Source organism: Poecilia reticulata, chromosome 14, assembly GCF_904066995.2.
Source record: "Poecilia reticulata chromosome 14, P_reticulata-male-v2, whole genome shotgun sequence".
Lineage (NCBI taxonomy): Eukaryota > Metazoa > Chordata > Actinopteri > Cyprinodontiformes > Poeciliidae > Poecilia > Poecilia reticulata.
The window spans coordinates 6036072-6053979 of NC_088843.1; the positions used below are offsets into that span (position 1 = coordinate 6036072).

Below are 17908 nucleotides of genomic sequence, written 5' to 3' on the forward strand. Positions count from 1 at the left end.
GAAGTTCCAGCTTTTCACACAGATCCGTGAAAAGCCATAAAACAGCAGGAGTTCAGGAGAGTCTGCTTCCATTTTGTTTAGATCGTGGGAACAAATAGCCGGGAGATTTAGAGAGGGTCAGAGACAGCTCCTGGTTGGATGAGCAAAGATGCACCTTATTTGAATAAATTAAAGACAAGAATACACCTTTACTATAAAACTTTCTACACAGAAGTAACAAATTAGATTTGCTCTTGCAATTCTGCAAAGACGTCTTTGCACATCCTTGCTTTTCTTTCTTTCCTTCTTTCAATTTGTCTCAGGTAAATGAATGTATGTCTCTGTTGTTCTGCAGTGTCTGTTGTAATTTCATACGTTGTCTTCTATTGGATTAAATTCTGCAATTCTGTGACGTCAACACTCATTGTTGTTTTCTGTGTGGTTTCACTTCGGCCCGCCTGGAGGACCTGGGGATCCGTAAGAGGAAGATAGAGCCAGACATTTCCAAATATATATTATAACTTAAAATCCTCTTCAATAGTAAATTTATTTAGCTTCTGTAAACCCAAATTCATGCTGGAGTTGTACATTAATGTTGAGTCGCTGTAGGACGCTGGATTCAGGTCCAATGTAGGTCACCGATTCACACCGATCTACAGAAACACGAAAATAACGTTTATCTTTCTCTCTATTAGAGCGGTTGGACCGTAAATGACTCACACTTTAGACATATTGATGCTGGATCAACAGAAATAAATGGGCTGAATTTACTTCTAGCCCTCCATGTGCATTGGGTGACGTTGGTGATACGTCATCTGAAACACAGCAGTTGATGTAGTTGTGAAATGGTGCTATGTAAATGGTGCTCCTAAAATATTTTAAATGAAGGATTCATTCCCTCCTCCACAAACATCTGTATGCAAATACAGACTGAGTTATAATTTTAGAAAATTCAATTAATCTCAAAATAATTAGCACTTTTCTAATATAACACTTTGTCTAAAAGTACCCAGTAAATGAGAAGGTGGTTCCTCATTGCTAGCTCCTTGATTTGGTATATTAATACCCTTCTAATTTGTTTACAAACCTGGTTTACCCACCAGAAATGCAGGATTGGGTTAATGTTGCAGAAATCTGGATTGCTTCCTGGAAAAGTTTCTTGTTTTGTAAATGGTGCCTTAAAATAAAATGCCTACCTTTTATCTGTTTATAAACTTTAAAATTTGCTTGTTGCCATGCCTATTCTTGCTTTTTTTTCTACCCCTTTTGTTAGTGTGATATTAAAATTAGAATAAACAATAGTTTCACCAGGGAGGCAGTAAAAGTGTATTATTGTTGTTTGTTATTAGGACTGAAAGTATATATTTTTTATATCCCTTTCTCATAGATTGATTTTTTTACTCGCTTTATTGTACATCTTGCCAGCGTAATTCATATGCAATATAGCTCATTTATCTTGGCGCAGGTGTCACATTTTTATACAAATGGTCTTCATAAAAATAAAAATTGTTTGGAAGATTATCATTTAAAGAATCTACGCATAACTTGGATGTCTTAGATCATTAAGTTGTAGATTTACTTTCCGCTCAAACCTACCCGTGATTTGCTGTTCTCACCAGGCTGAAAGAAAATAAAGAAAATCAAGCAGGAGGCGGCTGTTATTATAAAAGCATTTCCAAAAATCCAGTGTGAATTCCTTACACCGTGCCAAGCAGCAGACCCAGACACTTTCATATCACGGTGGTTAGCAACTCAAGAGAGTCAGATTTTTCTTTTGGGTGCTACTAGTGAAGGCCAGAAACTGTAGTAATAGATGATTGATGCTCACATACAAACTCTACCTAAATTTGGCAGGACGGCTGCTTTCTTTGTTCCATCACCGCGATGATGGAACCACTGGATTTGATTTGCTGAAAGCTTGGGTTGTGCTAAAAGAAGCACAAAGCAGACTTACAGACTGCCAGTTCAGATATGACAGGATGGCAGAGGCTTTATTTGTTTTTGTTTTGCCACCTCTGCAAGTTTGTTGTAAATATTAGGATATCTAAGAAAATCTTTCTTTTACGACTTCTTGCTTTGAACGGTAATGGAAAGTTCAAAAATGATAAATTGGCAAATAAGTTAACATGTCGTTTTCATTACACGTCAAAGGCTTGTTTTGTTGGTGTTTGAATCGCGGCTTGTTTCATCCAAATTGGCACCAGAAATATGAGCAGAAATATATTTACTAAGTGGATGCATGCAAAGAGATACCACTGTTCACACTTTTGAGATTTTAATACCTCAATTATGCTGTTTACATGAGTTGTGTACCAGGTCCCCCATTCAAATTCTCATTTATACATCTCATGGTTTAGTTTGATAAATAATTCATCGGCACATTGCATCCATCAACACTAATTACACTCTGTGCCACATCCAAAATATTCATTAGAGCCAAATCCTTCAAACTTGGAGCTAAAATCTTATTCAGATGCTCACATTGATTTATTACAAAGAAATTAGTGCTGTGGAGCAATATAATGTGTTCTTCAGGTTTTTGGATTGAAAACTTCACAGCCAAAAAGCTCTGGTTCAGTTTGTGTCGGATGTGTTAATTTAAGGCGCGGTACTGGATAGCAACAATAAAAATGTTACATTCATTTTTGTTGTGCCAAATCCAAACACAAGTCACTTTGCGGCATTTTTACATAAGATGAATTAAGTCTGATTTAGATCAGGTTTTCTTAAATTTAATCCAATTGTTATGTTCATAAATCATACTCTCATTAAGTCCACTAATGAGAATTCAATTTAATTAAAACGCAGTTCAAACGACATGTTTAAATTGCAGTCTTTTGAAATTGCCTCTCTCCCAATATTCGTTCATCATCATAATATTGAATGTTATTTTAATAAAATAAAGCTTTATTAGTGGTTAGCAGCACTGCCAAAGTGCATCAAAGGCAGTAATTATTATTATTATTCTTTTTTGTGGCGAATTATCCTTTTTTTTTCTCCCCAGATGCAAATTAAATACAAGTTGCCGCTGAGCAAGGAGAAAGGAGAAGGGAAAAACTACTTTGTCTTATGCAAAACAAACTTAAAATGCCAACAGGGGAGCTCAGAAAAGTTCACAGATGAGTTGTCTGGGACACTTCAGCCTCATTAAGAGGAGCCAATGATGCACTAGTGTGTACTACAGAGCTGGAATGGACCAGTGCTCAGCTGCTCATTCTGTCTTGACTCTAATTTGGACAACACAACTAAATGAAAATGCAGACACAAATGAATAAAAAAAGCAACTTAACTAATACAAAGAGCAAACATGTTTCATTTTGTTTTAGTGTAGCAAAAAGTGGCCTCAAGCTAATGTCCCTTTATGGCCACGGCCACTGAGGGAGATCTGAAAAAATAAATAACCATAAAGGTCTGCTTCTATAAGCGTGAGGAGGAAATACACCATATGAGAAATGATGCAAGAATGAAGAGAAATGAAAACTTTTAGGCTAATTTATTTGATCCAGGAATATCCCAGGTCACTTAAAGTACATATTACAGGTTGCCTGGTGAAGGTGTTTTTATACACATTTAAACCCTGAGGTCAGGGTTTAAATTTATTTGGATAGAACATTTCAGCAACAAGGGATAAAAAAGTGCTTTACATCATGAAAACATAACGCTGCTTCTCCATGCAGTACAAATGCATGGAGAAGCATTACTGATTTTAGTGTGGCATGTATCACAAAATATCAGATTTTTAGATCGAAGGCGTTCATTGATGCCATTTACAATCGTCCTTGGGAGCTCTTGTGACTCGCTCCCAGGAAACCAGTCGCACATTTACACGACACCAGTGACCGGAGTTTCTCACAATGGCTCTTTTTGAAACCAAGTCTCAGAGTGAGACTTTTCTGTAACATCCCCAGTGTTTGTTTGAAATACCTGCACAGAATGCACAGTTGCAGGGTTTATTCTACCAATGACGGACGGCGTTGTGATTCGTTGTGCTACTTAACCTGTTTAGTTTAACGCAAACCCTGATGAGGAATAAATGTCACATGACACAGGTTACTGTTTACAGTAAGGTGGAAGCGAAGGCCTGGCATGACAACTACAGCTGACTGGAGGCGTCTTGGCGGTGCTGTTTAGATGTGGACATTTTCCCTAATTAACATTCAAAAATACCAGCAGTTTCCAGACAGTGTTCTCCTTTAAAGGTAGCCTTAAGCTCCAAGGAGGAGTTTGTAAGTGTCTAGGCATCCCAAATGTTTGCCACGGGAGACTCATTCTCAAACATGCAAGAATGAGTCAAAACAACATTTTAGTTTTGTTTTTGGTGAGGGAATCACATAACATGATGGAAAACTTCAAAATATTGATTTTTCATAAAGTGTATGTTTATTTTTACACATACACTTTGCTGTCAAATGTATTTGGTTGTCCGGCTTCATGTATGACTTGTTTGACAACCCATTCCAACTACATGGAATAACAATAACAACTTCACACAATTTTTGAAGGCTCTACTCAAAGTTTGTATCCATGTCACTACTATTACTTTGTGTATTGGTGCACGCTTGTATTAGAACTGTTTTCCAAATCCCACAGCTATTGACTATTCTTGAGTTCACCTGAAGGCCAAGATAATTTGCTGATTTTTATCTGTTGATTTTGCAGAAAGGTGGGGACCTCTGCAGACCATGCATCATATTCTGCTCTGTGACTTTTACTTGGCTCAGCACCCAATCAATTCCACTTTCTCCTAGCTATGCACAGTGAAATATTTTGTAGCAGGACGTTTTACTGCTGAACTTTTTGCACAGGTCATATACCATTACAGTACAATGGAATTCGCTGAACTCCTGAGAGTTATCTATTCTTCTCTTGCATGCCTGAGTGCTGGATTATTTAACTCTCTCCTTGAAAGCGATTGGAAAACCTGACAACAATGTTATGGTTGAGCAAATACTTTAAAAAGGGAGACAAAATTAGCTCGCAAAATGCAGACATCACACAAGATGAGGATTATGTACTGCAGCTAATTGCTACCACTTTAGATTTTTGCAGCGCAGAAGAAAATCAAGACAAAATAATTAAAGCAAATCTTAAAATTTCAAAATAGGATGGTTGCCAATGAAAACCAAAATATAGCCTTTGGGAGAACTTGAGGTTAAGTTTTAAGCACAAAGCTATTTACTTCACACATTAATGACAAATTTAAGAGCTCGCGTTCATTAAAATCTGTCATTTGCAGGTGTAGAAAATATTTGTGCTCTCAATGAGAATCTGCAACAACTTGTGGAGTTGGTTTAGTCGACAGAGTTAAGTTGCTCTTTGACAAATTTTCCTGCTTTTATGTCTTGCAGCCCTGGTGGAAAGCACTTCGGAGAAAGAGGCGAGATGCCCCCTTGGCCAGTTTCCATGTGGCAACATGAGTCAATGCCTCCCTCAAGCTTTGCAGTGTAACGGACACAAAGACTGTCCCAATGGAGCGGATGAATGGCGCTGTGGTAAGTATGATGCTCAGCTGCATGGAGGGAGGGGTAGAGGTAGCTGATGTTAAAAAACTAATTAGGAATCTTCTGCAGCTCTGATTCACATTTCCGTGACATTGCTCACTGTCTGACCAGAACCATTGATTCTTAAAAGGTTGTTGCTAGTGTGATCATTTCTTTCAGTAGGCACATATGATTTTCTTGGCTTCTGGAGCCCAGGTGCCCTCTGTATACGTATGAACTTAATGAATTTATCCCTTCCTGAGCGGCTGCTGGCAGGGGGTGTTAACGTAGCAGCAGCCTGCAGAATGTGATTGATTGGTAGATCTGTCCCCATTGGATGGCATAAGTCTTTATAAATACAGTCCTGGGTAAAACCCTGCCTAATAATGAATATATTAATTTATTATAAATATTTAATAACACTGTATTTAAAAAAACTTGACTCAGGAGACTATTTTCATGTAATATAGTCTACCTGTGATAGGTTGTATTAATGCAAATTTGTCTCTGTAGCACCTGCAGCTTCTTCCTTTCTCTCCTCTCAGTCTTTGCATATCTGTCTTTAGGGTTAAAAATAAAGTGTTTTTTAAATAAAAAACATTTAAAAAAAATAAGGCTGGTTGTTGGGTTACTTTGATGCCAAGGCCAGAGGATACCACATATAGAATATCTGCAACATAATATTTTCAGACGTAATACATTTTCTTAATTTCTTTGATACTAGTTGTAAAGCAGGGCGGCACGGTGAAGCAGCTGCCAGCCAGCAGCAATTTGGTCAGGATATGAATTCCAGTCGGTGGGGGAGGGCCATCTAAATAAAGCTTGCATGCTCTCCCAGTGAGTGTGTGGGCTCTCTCTTGGTACTCTAGTTTGCTCCAACTGTTTTAAAAAAAGAAAAAAAGAAAAGAAAAATAATATAGATTTATATCTGCATGTCCTGCAAATTGTTTTCCCAATGAAAGCTGATATCTTGCTCAGTTTCTTCTCACTGCTTTGTGTCTGGAAGACTTTCTCCTTTAAAGATTTGCTCTCAAATCTTTAAAAATTGAACAGTCAAAGTGGCTTCCGAGTTGTTTTTATTTTGTGCACCACTGCGCTATTTTTAAGGGTGAAAAAAAAAAAAAAAACAGACAAGGCATAATGATAAACATGTTTTGCTCTTTTGCACATTGGAAAATTATCCAAACTTACCTGCCAGTGAACAATGACACTGTCCACAATGTTGATTCACAATGGTAATGCCAAAACTAAAATGTTGTAGAGATACTCCACACACACTTTCTGCTTCCACAAGATTTAAAAAGGCAGTATAATGTTTTTTCCAGACAGTGTGATTTTATAGCACAATCAAGTGACTGTTACCTTTAGTTGTTATAAAAAGACTGTATGTCAAACATGACTGAAAAGAAGTTTGACTTTGCAATTTAGCACCTTGATATTGGGACCCTGTCTTTTTAAGAAGCTGCTCTTTCTGTCGCTCTGCCTTCAGCGTGTCATCGCTACATTCCTCTGTTAACTCTGTAATAACATTTTACCAGCGTTTCACTGAGAACTAGCTCATATAACGAGCTCAGCATATCTGCAGTTCCCCCAGGTGTTTGCTAATTGCTGCTGCTGATAGTCTAAAGGAGCAATGTGCGAGAGTCCTAAGGGAAGGGTGCTGTGTGAGGCAGAAGCTCAGCTTGGAAACTGCAGCTACGGGTTGGAGCTTTGTGGAAAAGGCAGCTCCTGGTGCGACCAAGCGTTTCTGCAAACAGTCGTTGGGCTTTCTACATAATACTGCCTCTTTAAGGAGAGAAGCAGGCAGGCGCTGCTCATTAAAGATCATCATAAACTGATCACCATCAACGTGACCGGCTCGGTAAAGAGGAGACAATTTCAGCAGTGGCCCAGTTAAACTCTTGAGTCTAGACCTCAACCTGAAATGCCGTAGACTCGTAGAGGGACTTCAGTAGTGCTGTGCAAATGTCAATGAACTGAGCAGTGATCTGAATTGACTCCACAAGCCTGATTTACTGAGACAGAAAATGCTAGAGAGTTATTGTTGTGGAAGGTGGATTTATGATGATCTATAAGTGATGAGCTGTGCTCAGTTTATTCATATACTGAGTTCATATTTGAGCAATAAATAATAGTGTGGGATCTGTTATGTGTTTTTGTACATTTAGGGTTAGATTTAGATAGAATTTTAATTGTTTTAAAATGTCCTTATTCTGAATTAGATTTTGTTATTTAGCTTTTAAGGGGTAAGCTTCCCTTCATGAAATAACAGAATTATAATTAGACTTTTCTTGTTCATAAGGCTGCAGCCAGTGTGTGCAAATATTTAAATGGGCCAAAATTAAATATGTAACATTTTCATTTTGACTGTACAATGCCACTTGTTAGATTTCTCAACTTGCAGAAGTCAATTGACCTCAATCATGCAGCTTACCCTTGCATCGCCAGCCTCCATCCTCCATCCTCCAGCTTTTCGAAGAGTTTCAGTATATGAATGAATGTAAAATTAAGCAATGACCTGTAGAGACTGCTCCCAATTTAACCTTGTACCCAGTAGGAAATTGTCCTCCTGCTTAACTACTGTATGCTGCCAAGCTTTCATCAATGACAGGCAGCTGCCACCTTGGTGCCCTGCAGGGGAAATGACAAGAACCTAAACTTCAATCAAATCTAATTTTGTATTATTTACATAGCCTTCCTGCTTTATGTAAAGTGCAGGGGTGAAAGTAAGGGGGTATGGCAGAGTACTGCGTACCCCTAAAAGATTTAGCGGGGGTACGCAGTACCTGCAAGAGAGGGGAGAGGCTGTCTGCTGTAAAAAATCAGTGGGTTCACTGTGCAGCCTTGAGTTCACCCACTAATTAGCTTTGACTGATTAGTTTTTCAAGAACAATCTAAAACACAACTTAATCAGTTATTAAATTACTTTTTTCCCATTTCATATTGTTTCTGAACTGTTCGTGCTATAGAGCAGGGCTGCAACACGTCGATCGCTGAGGGTTTTGAGTCGATCTCAGCATGAGGTGACAAACTGAACGGCGCCAGGGCATGTCCCAGTACTAACTTTCCACCCTGTTATGATGTTTCATTTTTTCCTTCAAAAAGTTTAAAATTCCATAAAAACCATTTAATGTAAGTGACATCAATTGGTTTTGATGTGAATTCAACCATGGAAAACAAAGTGAGCTTCAACTGTCACCGTCTCTGTACTTTTTCTTATCTTAAATATGTTAAACCTGTATGTGTAAAGCTTAAAGTTTCACCCTGCTAGGAAAGATTGTGGAAAATGTTTATTCAGTAGAATTTAAAAAACTTAATATTAGATTTAGTCATTAAAGGTTTGTTATTCTGGTGAAGGTTAGCTAGCTAAATGTTGACCACATAAAGAACTACAGGTACATTAGTTAGAAAGTTCCACCCTGTTATGTTCCACCTGTTTTTGCCAAATAGAGCCAGGACCAATACTCTACCTATACTTTGACTTGAAAGAGGCAATCCTGCAACTAATAATGAAAATCGTCAGATTTTAGAATCAAAGACATTGATTTTCCACCCTGTTATGGACAATCCACCATGTTATGTTCCATTCCACACATGTTTTTATTTAATATTGTTACAGAAACATTAAGTACTGTGAGTTTTTCTGTGCCATGTTGGGAATTGAAGACCAATAAATGCAAATATTAGTATAAGTTTTTAAAATTACCAATATTTTCAATGCTGTCAGTAATAATGAGTAAAACAAAAACAGTTTTTTCTTTGCAATACAGTCATAAATGATTCGTAACTTCATGATATGTTACAATTCCGAGAATAAAACATATTGTGTAGTAAAAGGGACACACTCTTTTTAAGAAGAAGTCATTATTTTTCAAAATTTAAATGTTTAACTATTTGTGGTCTATATGTAAATGTTCATAACAGGATGGAACACATTCAGAGACAATAGTGAAAAAAAACACATGTAATTATTAATTTATCCAATCCTGAGCTTGGCCATTATTAATTTCTTATTGTTAAACATGTCAGTGTTGTAACAGAATATTTAAAACTTAAAACATTAAAACTTTTTTTTTTTTTTTCAAAAATCCTGAGGCCGAAATGTAGCCGCAAAAAAAGAATCACCCGATTGTATTTCAAAGGCAGATTTCAAGAACAAGAAACCCAAACTCGGGCAAGAGTTTGAGTCAGGTGCTACTTCAAGATGTAGACGTGTGTAGGAATCTCCACGTTGTCAGTAACACAGAGTAGCAAGTCTTAGTAGGTGTATGTGTGTTGTGTGGGTGTGTGTGTGCGCAAGTAAAATGCTTGCTACCTTTCTGTGCACAATAGTGTATATTTATATATATATATATATATATAAATAATTTTTTTTTTTCTTTTTTCTTTTTTTTTTTTTTTTGTCATAGTACCCTCAAAAATTTAAAACTACTTTCATCCCTGGTAAAGTGTATTCTTCATTAATTGCTAGTAGAGCAATGTTATTGCTAGAATTATTATTATTATTTATTTTCAAAAACTTTCTCACAGATCTAGTCCCAAGCCGCTAAAATAAATTTTTAACCCCCTTTCAACTATAAATGGTGGATAGTCTCCAGATGGTGGGTATTTTAGACATAGTGGCCTTGACAAGGTGAGAAGCTGTTCTGAAAATAGCTGTAGCTACTCTGGTTGACAAATGCCAGGAACATAGGTATGGTTTCTGCTAGAAGGCCCTGTTTCATAACAGCCTTGGGAAAAGGCTACAAATAAATCTGTCAAAGCACTGGCCACAAAGTCAAGTTCATTTACAGCCCCATTTATGATATTTACTCTCATAACATTATGCCATTAGTGTTCTTAGAGCGGCGGGTCCATAAACATAGGAAAAATCTGAGTTTGAGGCGTCAAACCCAGCCAAACTGGCCCCCTCCAGTTACGGATTAAAAATTTGAACTTTGGAAAGTTGCTAAGCCGTCACTGACAACATCAAAGAAACCATAGTCTGTTAGTGCTGGATCTGGCATGCTGTTATTTATAAAGCATGCCACCAGAGTCATTTGGGCCGGAGTATTTTAATGTCAGCTGTTACGGCCATTGTTTCACTCTGCAGATCCAATTATATCATAACAGCTCACAGCTCATGCTGTGTTAAATTTATCAACTCTGTAAAGATAAAAGTCGCATGAATTTGCTCAAATTTGCTTTCATTTGTACTCTTTGATCTGTTCAAATCCTCGTGCTGGGTTTTTACATATGGTTTCATCAAATAAACCAGAAAAAAGATTTAATTTGGCGAAAGATTGAGTATAATGACATATAATGAAATTGTAATTGGAGAACAGTACATTAGAGTGTAACTCCCGATTTAAAAATTTAAAAACCTTCGAGTTTTTAACTTTGAAATGGGAAAGAAAAACATACACTTTGTGAACTTATGGCTAACTAAGTAACTGAGTTAGAGAAGAGGCGGTTGGTCATTAGGACAGAAGCACAAGTAGTCGAGATTTAAAAAGATTAATAAAGGAAACACAGTCTGTTCCAAAAACAAACTGTCCTTGCTCCTGGCTAGACACAGAAATGTTAATCTTTGACATTTTCCTCAAGCCCCAATTCTTTTATCTATTACACAATGAGTCCACAGTGTCAGCTTTTGTAGTATTTACATTTTCAACAAGGATTTATCAAAATCACAAAACTCAATGGACATCATTTATCTTTTTAAACCTGTCAGAGGAGCATTTAAAAAGACAAATATGATATTTAAAGAGGTTATGTTTCTATTTCTGTTTCTAAGCTATTAATTAAAAAAATTTGCAACAGTGACACCAAACAAATTTACATTTGACAAAACAATTTACACTCATTACACTCAATCAGCAGGCTGTTTGTAGATGTGTAGTGATATTTCTATAATTTATATATGTTGACCAGCCTTTGGAGTTAGACCTCATTATCTTAATCTTTAGCTTCAAAAGATTCAAATTGAGACTCTCACTGGTTCACTCTGAAACAAACAAAAATAGACAGCATGGAAACCTCCCAAACGGTAACAAACAAATCCAAAATTAAGGTCTGTGAGACTCTGTGGCACAGTGGCTATGTAAAAACAATATTAACAGCGGGTTTTGACAAAGACCGAATGAAATGAAGGACTTCATGAATACAGGAAAGAGTTGTGACTTGAACAAGAGCTAAGTCAGTCTAATTGACTAATGAATGACAGTTGTGACTTGTTAGAAGACTGGGGCAACTAGCAGAGCCAAATCCATAAATTACAACAAAGAAAGCACAACAACCTGATAAACCAATGACTGAGCAAAATAAACATTGTCAACAAACATAGGCAAGGCAAAAATGGACAGCTACCCCGAATGTCAAAATCGTAAAAATCTTCAAACCATAATAGTAACATCCAGCCAAGGTACAGTTCTGGTTGTCACATAAAAGAAAGTCCAGTGGTGGTTTGGGAAAAAGGATAAAAAAGAAATAGTCAATGAAGGTGACCTGGGGATGTCAAGATAGTACAAAAAAACATGTATCCACAGAGACTAATAACTGTTTGGACAGTTTCACTTGTCTGTTCTTGGATGTCTCCGCCATGTTTATTTCTCGTGTAACTGGCTCTGCTTAATGACCAGCGGTGCCCTCCTCTGGATAGTGGGCACATGTACTTTAATAGTTAAGCGAATGGAACTAATTTTAATCTTGTCAACAATGGATCGCAAATTAATTTATTGTTTGCATCCTTATTCATAACTCAATGGCAGTAGGAATCAGGCGGATGTGTTTCATCCTCAACCTTCTTACCAGAAGCAGGAATTTGAAGCACATTTCCTCAATGTTCTCAGCTTTAGTAACAGAACAGCAACGTGAGGTTATATGTCAACTTCGACTCCTTTGGCTAGAACTCAGTGCCCTCATTCTGATGTTATGTGTGAGGATCATAGATGAAAATAGGCCAGGTCGTATAGCTGCATCAAGCTGCGGTAGAGGAGTAAAGTCTGTAAGTATACAATAATTACATAGCTAATATATCAGTAGGTAAGTCTTAGCTGATTTGGTTTAATTTAGTTATTTCAGATAATTTTCTAGAAAAAGAGGTAACAGTGGAGTTGAGCTGTCATAATTTTTATATTGTAAAAAAAAATCTACCCACATGTTGGTTCTATATGTACGTGGTAATTGTAGTTCTTTGATGTTGCAAATATTACATTGCATAAAAAATGACAAAGAGGGACATTTTAGGAAAACTATGAAGTTTAATTTATAAAGACGTTTAGTTTGTCATGATGTGTGATGATGAGGTGAGGAATAACGCCGTTGAACCCAGGCAGAGAGGTAAGCTGTAGATTTATTGTAGGTCAAAACACAGGCTCATACAGTCCGGAATCCGGCAGCACAGGTAAACGGAGTACTAAACTCACACTGGTAGCTCGGAACTGAGACACAGACTGCTTACTTAAGTGGCCTGAGGCCGCTTACGTGAGCCGTCGCACTGTGTGAAACTGTGACGGCTTCTAGCAACTGACAACTGACAACTGACGTACAACGCTAGACGAGGACCCGACATCAGACAAAGACAGCAGGTAGGCATAAATACATGAGGAGGGTAATCAGGGAACTAGACAGAGCTGGGATCAATCAACAGGGAAGACTGGACACTGCAGGAACTCACAGGGACACAGATCTAAATAAACACAGAAAACCTCAAAATAAATGCACAAAAAATCCAAATTACAACACAGTCTCATTGAGATAAATAGAATTAAAAAAGTTCCGGGGGCTTGTTTGATTTAAACCAGAACAGAAAACGTGTAGTTTGAAACTCTAAAAGTTTATGGCTCAATCCATCAATCATAAATCAAACCAACAAAGAAGCTCAAAGCAACTTCCAAACAGATCAAATGAGAGAATCTGTTTGCTGGACGAGTATTGGAACCATTTTCCACAAATCATAAAACTTTCTCAGCTGGAAACTGTTGCTCCAAGGAGGAGCTTTGTGGAAATAGATAAAGTTTGTGAGAGCAAGTGTTTAGTCACTTTCCCAATGGGTGCCATTGGAGATTCACAGATTCCTCAAACATGTATGAAACAATCAAATCAACACTCGAGGTATAGATTTTACATAATTCTCCCATTTAATAATGGCACCCTAAATGTATGTGTCTCTTTGTGATTGAACTGCGAACGATATGGGATATGTGTCAGATGACACATTAATGGTGAGCTTAAAATTTAATAATGGTGAGGCTACCCGCCACAAGTAGGAAATGACGTGTAAGGAAAACATCAGGGCCTAAATGCTTCCAAATCAAATAGTCATGGATTTCAAAAAAGAAGTGAACAATGATTTTCAAACATTGCGTCAGAATCTCAATCATGTTTAAATCTGGACTTTAACACGTGAAAATCCTTTGTTCCAAATCCTCTAACAGCATCTCTGGCTGTCTGTGTAGAAACACTTTTCTCAACACTGAATCTGTCCTGGGCTCAGGACTTTTACAACTTGTAACATTTTATTTTTTATCAGGATTGCCCTGGGTTTAGCCCCTTATTCCCATCAATCCTGACCAGTTCCAGGGCCTTCTAAGGGAAAGCATACCACAAGCATGATGCGAGGAACATGTTACATCAGGGGTGTCCAAAGTTGGTCCTTGAGGGCCAGCATCCTGCTAGTGGTTGTAATAACCTCCTCAGCAAGTTGGTGTTCTACTTAGGCCTTCTAATGAGCCATCATTTGATGCAGGTGTGTAAAACCAGGGAGAGAATTAAAACATGCGGGATGCCAGCGCTCGAGGACCGACTTTGGGCACCCTTGTGTTAAATCATGGGAATAGCATCTTTAATGCCTTGTGCAGTTTTACGCATATAGGGATTTGCATGTAACTCAAAAAGTTTTACTTGAATCTCACTTTCTTCCACATGTTTCCCCGCATGCCTTGTGGGAGACTACAAATTACTTTCATCGTTACATTGCAATATTCTGTAAAGGCCTAATGTTTTGGATCTCTGCAGCTCCTCTGGAGTTACTAGGGATATCTTGGATGCTCCTTTGATTAATGGCCAGGTTTTGAAGTTCAGACAGGTTTCCATGTCTTGGGAGGTTTGCAGTTACGCCACACTGCTTTCAACTTCAATGATGGATTGAACAGTCCTCCGTTTGTCTATCTGTACCAGTGTAACCTCACTGGAGAATTGATGCTAACATTTATCATCGAACTGGACATGTCACCCATCCATATCAGGGCAAAAACATAGACACACAGGAGAAACAACAGTGCAAACGCATGCTCATAGCTTAGCAATTAAAATAAAGCCAATCTACCCAAGTTAGGGTGACCGAATGCCCTCCGCTCCCCAGAAATGTCCACTTTTCATGTTCTATCCAGGACATTCAGGGAGATTCATTCATTAATGGAAATGTCTGGATTTTCGTAGTATTTCAGGGGCTTCAGTTCCTAAATTAGCTTGTGCGATACATGGAACACAGCAGCCTTTCTTTTATTTGTGGTTAGATGTTATCCGTTCATAGACAGAGCAGGCAGTGGACTGCCAGCGCTGCAGCTGATGTTTATAAAGCCCAACGACGGTGAAGTGCATGACATGCAAAGATCTCGTAGGTCACATGGACACAAAACTATTAAAAGGCTGTGCAAAGGGAGAGTTCATCTATTAAATTGACTGAGGAAGATGATTTTTAAAATGTATTTCTGAGGCTGCTGCTCTTTTGTTTTTAATTGTTACATTTTGGCCAGGTTGATCTAAAAAGTGAGCTACAGGATAATTTTCTAATCTACAGAAGACCAATAACACGGACGCACCAATATGAAGAATCAATATTGGCATCTGATGTCAACATTTAACATTATCATATAAATTATATATATTTCCACACACTTTTGACACTGTGTAAAAGCAACCACACCACCTACATTGCTTCTCTATCTCAGTTAAACTTTCCATAATCCTGGGCTGCATCACTATCACCATCACATGACCAAACAAATACCACATGGCTATTCCCCTTCCCTCCTAAAACACATACCGAAATACTAAGAACATAGAAATAAACATCTGTTGTTCATATTGACCTAGTTTTACTGATTGGATATTTATATTAGATTTGAGTCAAAGATTGAAAGAAATTAAGTGTATTGAGATATTTTCCTTGACTTTGTATAAAGACATTTTTTTAAAATTTGGAAACATAAGAAATTTCTCTGTTATGAGATCAAACTGTAACCTTTAGATCAGTGTAAGCCCTGCTAACCAATAACAACTTGAGTCCCTAAGCACGTTTCTTTCTGTGCAAACTAATTCCAGTGCACCACAAACTTCTTTTTCCATTAAACACATTTTAGTCATCAGTCTGGTCCCAACCTATCTGCTGCTCTGAAAAAATATCAGAAACCTGCATTTCACTTCACAGATGGCACAAATTTCTGGTATTTGATTATGGATATTAATGTATGTCACTTTCTCTAATTTACAGACCATTTTTTATTCTTATTAACTAAATAGTACTAAGACACTTAAAACAGATTTTAAACTACAGTTACTTCATGCATTTATTGTTTGTTTTCTATTAATTAGTTTTCATCTTTTAGCTCAATAGCATGTGCAATGAAGAGATTATTTATTTCAGCAGGGGGTTGTTTCTCTTTTCATATTATCCATAACAAGATGGCACTTATATGTCTGCCTGTGGTTCCATCTAATCAGAGAGTCGTCTTGTGCTGCATTACTTCTCGTCAGGTGGCCTGTCCTTCTTTTACACTGTGTCCCACTGCCAAATAACAAGGATTATCAACACATCCAACAATACACTGACATAATTTTTCAAACCCATCCTGTTCTTTATTTATATGAAAGGTTGGAAAGCCAAACACCATCTTAATCCGGTTTAAATATCATTTTCTTTTACCACATGTGTGAGACAGCATGGTCCAGCTTTATCCTCCTTGTACTTTGAAAAACAACACAAAAAAGCTTCCAGTGCTTTTGTAAAGTATGAGTATTCCAAAAAGTCTGGGATTTAGCAAAAAGCAATTACAGTAGACTATTATATCTAGAGATGTCTTATATTACACAGTGGCATTGAGCTGTTCATGCAGAGAAAATGTGCTGCTTGATCCATGTTGCAAAGTAGAATGGGCAAAGATTTCAGTTTCCTTATATGAAGATGGATGAAATACACAATGAACGACTTTCAACTATAATTACAATTGAAGCCAATTCAAGAAAGTGTTAACTGACGTGGCCTGACCACAAATGCGAACCCGACTGTTCACGTTTTTTATGTGCAAAAGGAGATCTGGGCTTACTCTCCATCTGCTTCACATTTATGCTCTTGTCTCCATTGGTCTATTCAAGCTTGAATAAAATGCATTCAAGCTTGAGGTTGTAAAGTGACAAAACCATGAAAAACTTAAAAGGGTATGCAGACTTTTGTAGGATATTTTTAAGTTTTGGTATGTTTTCAATTTAGCTTTTTGTGTTATTGAGCAAATAAAATTGAAAGTGTCTTTGACGTTATAGGCTTAAAGCCCAAGCTATATAAAATTTTCCATGCATGTTCTGTTCTTGGATTTCCTGAAAACAGCTTGTGTGCACCACAGGCTTTCCTTTTTTTCTTTAATTTTTGTTTGATAAAAACTGTTTTTAAATATTTTCTTCAATAATTTCTATACAGTTTTAATGGCTTCAAGGAAGGACTAAAAATATTTACATTTTCCAGATCTAGACATTCTTTCAGATAGCAGTTGTTTTTTTTTATGTGCAAGTAAATACATTTTATTTCTATAGTACCTTTCACTGGTCAGAAAACCACAAAGTGCTTTAAAATAAAAACAAACATTAAAAACACAGACGATAAAGCATAAAAATTAATAAAAGCTGAATACATATAGGCTATTCTGAGTAAATGAGTCTTCAACTTCCTCTGAAAAGAATCAACAAGACTGGACACAGATGGAGGCAAAACATTCCACAACCTGGGGGGCACAGCTCTGAAAGATTTATCTCGTATGGCCTTAAAAGTTTTTGAGGAACCAATAAAAGCCTTTGCCTGGAGGATCTCAGACTATGAGAAGAGCTGTAGGGGTCTACTCTAGAAGGTCCGAGATAAAGGCTGAGGCTGGGCCACACAGGGCTCTAAAATGAAATAAAAAAAAAATTGGAATTTCAAAATGTACCAGCAGCCAATGTAAATGGACTGAACTTATATAGCGCTTTTCCAATCATTTTGACCACTCAAAGCGCTTTACACTAGAGTCACATTCACCCATTCACGCTTACACATTTATACACCAATATGCAGCTCGGTAGGTAATTTGGGGTTAAGTGCCTTGCCCAACCTACGACCTTGAACCTACGACCTTCCGATCGCAAGACGACTACCCTACCCACAGAGCCACTTTTCCAGTTTTAAGAGATTAAAACTGGAAAAGTGTACGCCTTCTTTTTTG

General features: G+C 37.4%; 1 protein-coding gene across 2 annotated transcripts in view; it reads left to right on the plus strand.

Annotated features, from left to right (window-relative positions):
• The window catches only part of rxfp2a (relaxin family peptide receptor 2a), an 89477-nt gene that overhangs the window by 12244 nt on the left and 59325 nt on the right, over positions 1–17908 (plus strand). For both annotated transcript variants that reach the window (XM_008427346.3, XM_008427348.3), the window contains exon 2: positions 5328–5471. In XM_008427346.3, coding sequence (XP_008425568.1) covers positions 5328–5471 — 144 coding nt within the window. The remainder of the gene's footprint in view (positions 1–5327; positions 5472–17908) is intronic.